Source organism: Larus michahellis, chromosome Z, assembly GCF_964199755.1.
Source record: "Larus michahellis chromosome Z, bLarMic1.1, whole genome shotgun sequence".
NCBI classification, from domain to species: domain Eukaryota; kingdom Metazoa; phylum Chordata; class Aves; order Charadriiformes; family Laridae; genus Larus; species Larus michahellis.
This window is the reverse complement of record NC_133930.1, coordinates 18914520-18922699: the sequence shown is the minus strand read 5'-3', so window position 1 is coordinate 18922699 and position 8180 is coordinate 18914520. Positions and strand designations below refer to the sequence as shown.

The 8180-nt window shown below is 44.1% G+C and overlaps 1 protein-coding gene across 1 annotated transcript; it reads left to right on the top strand.

Annotated features, from left to right (window-relative positions):
• Positions 1-4233: 4233 nt before the first annotated feature.
• Positions 4234-7670, top strand: MOCS2 (molybdenum cofactor synthesis 2). The gene is made up of 4 exons (XM_074569408.1): positions 4234-4363; positions 4690-4811; positions 7287-7433; positions 7533-7670. The coding sequence occupies exons 1-3, from the start codon at positions 4352-4354 to the stop codon at positions 7411-7413; spliced, it is 261 nt and encodes an 86-aa protein (XP_074425509.1). The 5' UTR covers positions 4234-4351; the 3' UTR covers positions 7414-7433; positions 7533-7670.
• The last annotated feature ends 510 nt before the right edge of the window (positions 7671-8180 follow it).

Sequence of the window (8180 nt, the reverse complement as noted above, 5' to 3'; positions counted from 1 at the left end):
CTGATATAAAAAATTGCAGACACAGTTTTTACCTTCGCGTCATCACTGAAGGCACGAATGCCCTTCCTCATCATTCTTCAGAGCATGCGTTATACTGCTTAATGATCATCCAAAACTCCATAGCTAGCTTTATTTGAATGACGCTGGTGTGCATGCTGGTTTAATATAACCTTTAGCTATCCTTTGGGCCAAAGGACAGTTTGGAAATGAAAGAGGTCACCTCTTTAGGAATACTGTAGCCATCAACAAAAGGAAAACACTTTATACAAAACCTGAAATAGACTGCCATTTGCTGAATATCCTGTCACAATTGTGCTGTGTGTGCCCCCAGGGCTAGGTAAAGACACTGATCTGAAATCTAAGAAGTTACATATTTCATTTACTGCTGTTGCTCAATGAAAATAAAAAGGAATTTTTGTAGAAAAGACTTGCCCATAAATGAGACAGCTGAACAGAAAGAGTTGTGTGCCTATGAATTATAGTTCCAGACTGCTTATACTCTGCCTTAAAGCTGTGTATTCTTTCTCTGTACTTGTGCAATGCATTTATATTGGAAGGCCCTCTTAAAACTGGGTGATCTATTGGTTTAGGGAGCTAAAGATTAATTCCAGATGTGGTCATGCTCTTCTAGCCCTTCAAAAAGTAACTACTGCACCATCTGTTTTGTAATAGACAATTTCAAAGAGTGCCAAGGGGAATGTTAAAGACATTGGTCAAACGGCCACATATACCTCACACACAGGAATCTTAGAGGTCATAGTGCCTCAGACAGATTCATATTTTCACTTTTTCTCCCCATTCTTCCACCATGGAAACTCAAGGAACAGCTCTCCTTCTTCCCAAAATAGGAAGGAAGTGTTTTTCAGATTATTACCAGCGTTGACAAGTATGAAGCCAAATTCAGACCTGAATTCAGTGGAATGACTGGAATTCATGCTGACATATCTTATACCTGCCCCACTTTTGTATCCTTGTAGATTAGTCCAAACAGCTTTGGTTTTTGTTTTAAATTAACTCAGTAGCAGGAGGTTAATGCTAAACTGACTTCAGATCTGGCTGGTCTCCCAAGACAAATGAAGGGTACAACAGGTAATGAAGGATTATTCCAGATCATGATCATTTTTATTTTTCCTGGTTATTTCAAGAAGCTTGAAGTAAAAGAATTGTGTCTGTTCTTCTAAATACAGTGTTATGCCTCAATATCTACATCTCGGGTGTATAACAAAGATGCACTTGGGTCTAGCACCAACATAACTTAAATTCTTCACAAGAGTCAAACTGGAGTAAAGGAAGTTCTCTGAAGACTTCCTAAGTATAAATCTGAACTTCAGAGCAGCAACTCATGATTTATACCAAATAGTCCTGAGAAAAGGTCTAAAATGAAAACAAAAGGAAACAGAAAACCTACTAGAGGTTAGACAATCACAATCTTGTGCAGTCCCAGAGAGTCGCTTTTGCTGCAGTGACATTAAGTAAATCATTGGTAAAAAGAAATAAAGATTAACAGCGTGTTTCCAGTTCATTCCTCTGGTTTTTTCTAGTGCCTACAGCTATGTTTTATACCAATTCTTGTAATAAGTTATTACAAAAATAGCTTAGGACTAGCAGACTAGTATACCTACTTAAGTTTTTTGACTTTTCTGTGGTTCTCTCCATTCAGGACCACAATGCAAAACCAGTGCCTTAGCATCTAGGTATACTCAGGCTAGATCTTCAAGTTCAAAGTATGCTGCTAGTAAGTAAGAAGTAAATTAATAGGAATAACAGCTCCTCACCATTTGCCCCTCCTTAGTGTTATTAGAACTGAATTTTTGTTAAGCTGTGGTCTGTTTGAGTGGTATAAGGGAATTCCATACAGTAAGATTTTCAGTATTAAACATTATTAAAGAAAGATTGGAAAGCACAATAGGAAATGTCTGCTTTAGTGGGCTTCATCACCGCTTTTAAAATTAAATACATCCAAAAGAAATACATTATGAGAGGCTAATATACTTATTAGTGTGGGAAAGGCCCCACGGCTTAGGACAAGATTTAATTCAAAATAATAGACTCAATGAATAACACTTAGAACTAGATGTTACACATTGCAGCTACTCCACACCAAACCAAAAGCTGCAAGAAGAAAATGGTGTCTGGAGAAAGGATCCAAACCAGAAAATATTATAAAGGAAAATCAAGTGGAGCTAGCCAATAGGAATCATAAAGAAGAGATGGTTTTGAGATCCCAATCTCCACAGAGCTAACATATCTGCTCCAGAGCTACAGAAACTCCACTCATTTCATCTTATGTAGGTATCCGTACTCCCCAAAACCCCATAAAACAAGGCAAACAAACAAAGCAATACGAATAAAACTCACTCTTGCGAACCAAGCAACGTAGTAGTCACACCTCTTGCTGAGGCTAGTGTTCCTGAAGAAAAGACCTCGAGAATGAAGATGTACTTAGAGAGAGTTTTGTTTTAGGTGTTCATATTAAACCTCAGCTTAATTCCTTTTTTTTTTTTTTTGTTTAAGAACTTTTTATCAGTTCTAGAACATAAGTTAATAGATTATTGGAGTCACAAATCTTACTCTATTCCTGTACTTTCTAGGCACAACTTCTGCCTTTAACAAATTCTCCTTTTAATTCATGCAACACAGGGCTGAAGACTGACCCATCCTTTGAAAAATACTCAAGCATTGGCTTAGGTGAGTCATTAGCTAGAGCTCAAATAAACAAAATACAGAAATTCACTAGCAGTAATTCCTCTCTTCTTATTCCATAGTGGACCTAACTCTAAATTCAACCCTAAATGTACAGATAAATCTTTCAAAGCTCATTGTTCTCTGAGCTGAGAGGCTAATTTGCTCCAGCTGAGCCCAGCACTCACCCATTTCACTCTAAGGACAGACACCTGTGGCACATCTCTTGCAGTGGAAAAAAAATACAAGCCTCTTGCTACCTACTGGTTGGGTCATACACACACCTTGTCAAAGTGATCTGTTTAATTTAAGATGTATACATCGAAATTACACAACCCAGAGAAAAAAGAAAGCATCATTTTATTCACTTGACACATGCTGTCTTGAGGAGAGTTCCATTTGTAATAGCAGTTAATCATTCACAAACAAAAGAATACAGTTTTAAAAAATAACTCGTTTGTTCCTCACAGCAGAGGATTAAGACATGGTGTACTGGATAACTGGTACAAAATACATGCTCCATGGAAGCAATTGTATTTCTATTGCACATGTTTTGTAAAACTATCACTTTAACTTTCATTGTCTTTGTACCTCAGAGGCAAGAATTACTACATAGAAAGGTCTGTTTCCTTTCTCAGCCATCTTTTGAAATGACTGGATAGTAGTTCTTTATTTGAGGAACTTTTTATTATTTTTCACTTCTTTTGCTGACAGTGTCACAGGATGGATGTTTTCCACCTGACCTGAACCACAATTACTGACCCCAAACTGCGTGTCACTGGTAATGACTGCAGTGTTCCCCCTGGTTCACTGACTGGAGGAGCTGCTCCTTTATTGATGTGAGGTTACAAGTGTTGCCAGGCAAACAGCGCTGTACAAATAACCCTGGCCACCTATGAGGATATGCTTTTGGAACACAGTTGCACCCTGAGGAACAACTGCTGGGGGTCTCTCCGCAGCTCCTGCTGATACCCTGCACCGCCTTCCCCTCCTCCCCGGCCCCAACCTGCAGGAGGTTTGCCAGTGTTCTTCCACCACGCTCTTTTCCACACAGGCAACTGCTGGAGGCCTCCTGCAGTTGTCCACAGGGAGGAGGGTACCAGGGCGATCTCTGCACTGAAACAGGACCTACCCCAGAAATCCCAGATCAGCATGTTGATGGATTGCTGGCTTTTATGTGCTACGTTATACATACTGTGTGCCCGTCCAGTGGAGGTATAATGCATGCAGGGCAACAGACATGTAATCTTTGCAATTATTTGCAATCCCCATGCACTCAGGACCGAGCCCACGGGAAAATCTGGCTTTCAAGGTGCTGTCCCCAAAATGACAGGCTGCGTTTGAGGGGCAAAGCCAAGCCACGGCGTCCCACCCCCTGCTCCCCAGCACCTTCCGAGGGCCACCTCCCACCTCCGTTATCCATCTGTGCGGGGCAAGGACCCCGGAGCCGGGCTGCGCCACAGCGCTAGGCCCTGCCCGGCGTCACGGTCCCGGAGCCCGGCCTCATCGCTAGGCCCGGCCCGGCCTCGCCTAACACTGCGGAGCGGGGCCGGGCCGCGCTCCCGGCCTAGGCCGCAGGGGGCGGTCCGGGCTCGGCGCTTCTCCTCCGGGCGCAGGCGCCACCGTGAGCCCGCGGCGGAGGGCTGCCCGCCCCGGGGACGGCGGCTCCATGAGCTGCCAGGTAGGTGCAGCCTGGGGAGCGGGCCGCGGCTAGAGGCGAGACGGGGGCCGGGGCCGGGGGCGGCGGGGCTCTCTCACCCCCTCTCCTCGGCGGGCAGAGGCGCCGGGCGGCGGGAGCAGGACGTGGATCCGCGCTTACTTACTCCCCTCGCCCTTTCCCCGCTCTCCTGACAAGCCGAGGCAGGAGGAAGGCGGCGGGGCTTGTCAGCGTGAAGCCAGGGAGCGCTTTTCCTAACGCTGGTTTGGTTTCGGTATTTTGCTGTGGGAGAAGTTAACGTTCCTTTCAGTCGGCCTCGCTCCCCTGACCGGCTTCTGTTCCGCGGGCAGGTCTCGGTGCTGTATTTCGCCCGCAGCGCGGAGCTGGCCGGGCTGCGCTGCGAGACCCTCCGGGTGCCACGGCAGGTCACCTCGCTGCAGCTCTGGGAGGAGATCGTCAGGGTTCACCCCAGGTATTCGGGGAAGCTGCTGCTGAGGGGTACAAAGCTTAACGGATTTGGGTGGTTTGGTTTTTTTTGCTGGGTTTTTTTGTGTTTGGGTTTTTTTTTTATTATTATTTTTTGGTAAATACCCATTCAGCGTTTAGCATAGAGCTAGAAGACGGATCAGTACTTTCACACCGTAAAAACAGTAATGTCACCTTCTTGTAACCTGCGGTGGGTATTTTGGCCAGTTGCAAGTGCTGTAGCTTTATGTACATGGCAAGGAAAGACTAGCTCCAATAAATGCAGCCGAAAGCTGGGCCTGAGGGGTGGTGTGGGACATGTGGCCCCTTGTCCATGGGCCACAGTGAGGGAACCCTACTGCCCATGAAAGCTCCTGAGCTGTGTTACTGACCTGCGGAGAACGTGAGATGTCGTAAGGAGTGATCAAGCACAGGCAGGGCAGTAAATAAGAAATTCGTGATAATGTGCAGGTGTTTCAGTTGCTTATCTTTAACTGCATTGTTAGCTGTTGTTCTGAGTTTATGGCACCCTCTGGAAGGCACGTCAGGAACCTTGCCTTAACCCTTACTTAGGAAATAGGCTCAGCCACTTTCAACCCCCTCTGCTTGGAAAAAAACCGCACCACCATTAATTGCGTTTCATAGGCAGTCTTGTCCCAAGAGAGCACTGTGTGCTGTAAGGACCCATGCGGTGCTAGTGCTCTTTGGGGGTGTCAGCAGAAATCCCCCCTCAGGTTAAGGCTGAGGGAAGGTGCTCAGTCTTGTCAAGAATGAGCCTAATAGACAAAGGTGCAACACCGTTTTGGGGTGGGGAGTAAAAAAAAAAAGTAAGATATAACAGAGGTTGAGGTCCTCAGGATTTAGAGCTGAATGCACCGGAATTTCCATAACTTTGGACTTAGGTGCCAAAGTCTTCCTTTAGGCACCACCCTTCTTTATTAGATCTAGTCTCAAAGGCTATGGAAAAAATTAGCTATTTAGCAAAGACATCTGTTTCCAAATGAGAAGCTCTATCCAAATGTTAGACAAGGGTCTTTTTTCTCACAGAGAATTGAGACCAAGTGTGTTATGGGGAAGGAAGCAGTAGGGAATGAGTGTATTTTCTGAATACTGTATATTCTGAAACCTCATAATACGAAGCAGGAGCAGCACCTTTGGTCAGTTTGCCATAGCTTGTCGACTTTGTCCTTTTGTGAATGATGACTTGGGGCAGTACATTTTGCATGTGCAGTTACTTCACAGTGGCCTTCTTGGAAAATACTTCTGTTCCTAGCTTTTCTGGAAAAACTCAACATAATTGTACGGCATTGACCACAGACTTCTATTCACATTGCTAATGGATATTCAAACTGCAGCTTGAGCGTACTTGACAGTGCTCCTCTGTTCCACCCATTTTCCCCAATGAATTAACTTGCAAGTGACATTAATTAAAGCCCATCCTTCTAATGGGCATTTCAGTTCCATGGTTGTGCTCAGTTCCTCAGTGGCTTGCTTTACTTTCATACGGTCCCTCCCTTCAGTCTGTCCTCTGAGTCAGTGCTACTGTGTTTTGCTCAGCCTCTGCCTTGCCTACTTTTGTCTGTCTGGCTGGTAGGAAATAAGACAATTTTTACTTGTACCCTTTTGGCGTGCCTACTTGTTTCTAGGCAGTACGGCCCTGTCTCTGACAGATTTTGTAGTCTGAAACAATAACAGTTATCATGCCTGCACCTTCTAAAGTAAAATGTTGGCATTCTTCTTCTGCTGTCTTACTGGTGTTGCCCTCATACTCACTGTGTGATTGCACTTAGTCATGAAGGCGACTCCCTGCCTCATGGTACCCAGAGCTGTGGACTCTTACAGCAACACCTCACAGATTTGAAATCCAAAAATATATACAAGATCTGCCAGAAAACCTATCGTATCTACCCTCTTAGTTCTGTTGCTACTCCTTATCAATAGCAAATTTCAGATGTGTAAGTACAAAAGACCCAAAGCCTCATATACTGTGAGGTTACACAACAAAAGCAACTCTGACCACTGAATCTTCATGAGATCTCAGGAACAACATCCCGCAATGCTTCTTGCCATGGAAGAAAATTGCTCCAGTCCAGCCAGACTGAATCGGGGGAACATTTCCTTCTCATCCCAAATTGGATAGTTGCTGCCCTCTTGAGTTACCTACTTGTTTGTTAGAAGCTGCTAAAGTGGGTCTGGTATACATTGGTTCAGCCTAATGTAGGCCTATGACAAAACCAATTCCTGACTTCTGAAAATTATACTGAGTTTGTTTCTCCTTAGCCACCAGAAGAAAATCCAAGAGTAGGAGATGGGTTTTTGTTGAGTTTTTGAAAGTGTATTGGAAGCAGAGTTGCGTAAGTCTCAGTGGTATTTACCTCAGCTGCCCTAGACTGTGCACCAGTTTGTTGTTTAATGAAATCTCATGGTTAAATGCAAACACTCTATTTAGAAACCTATTTGTGCTCCTGCCAATCCCCCTCAGGCTTGCTGTCATCCGGGATCAAGTGGTTTTTGCTGTTCGGCAGGAGTACGTTCTTCTTGGAGATCAGCTCCTGGTCCTGCAGCCTGGAGACGAGGTTGCCATTATCCCACCAATTAGTGGAGGCTGAATCTGCCCGGGTTCTGTTAGGTAGGTATCACTTCTTCCTCCATTTCCTATGGAGTGCCATCCTGTGCTAAAATATCTCACGGATTCTGTATGATGTTCCTATAATCTCTTTTTGTTTAGGTCCAGACATGGGATTGCAGTTCTCTTCCTCCACCCTGACAGTCTTTTGAGAGAGCATAACTTGTGTTTCCTGGTGGAGAGAGCCATTGTGCTGACCTGAAAGCATAAGCTGGTGCACTAATAAATGATTAACACGTATGCAGTAAATGGAAGAAAATTGTCAGAGAGGTCAGGCATTGTTTTGAATTTGGGGTTTGGGTCTTTTTATTCTTTTGTAGTTGTTTCTGTCTGCCGGTAGATACCCAGCTTGCCTAAATAAGATAATAATGAAAAACCTCCTACCACTTTTTAACAGAAAAAGAATTGACTGCTGCTTAACAAAAACTTTTATTTGTTTTGTTGCGGTCAAAGGAACAGGTGTCCTTAGAATAGCTTAATTTCTTTGCATGCTTTCAGATGCCAGTCTGTGTATTTATTACAGCTTGTTCTATTTCTGCTTCTCAAAATACTTCTTTTCCTCCTCATTCTTAGATGAATTGATGACTGGTTTCTACTCAGAGAAACTGAAACAGACCGATACTATGAAGACCTGAATGTCCTGGAGAGCATATTAAACTTTAGAATTAGAACTCTAATATGTGTTTACTAGAAATCTCCTTTTTAAACTGAGTTTGATTTCAGGATAAGATAGGGAGGAGGGGCTGACTG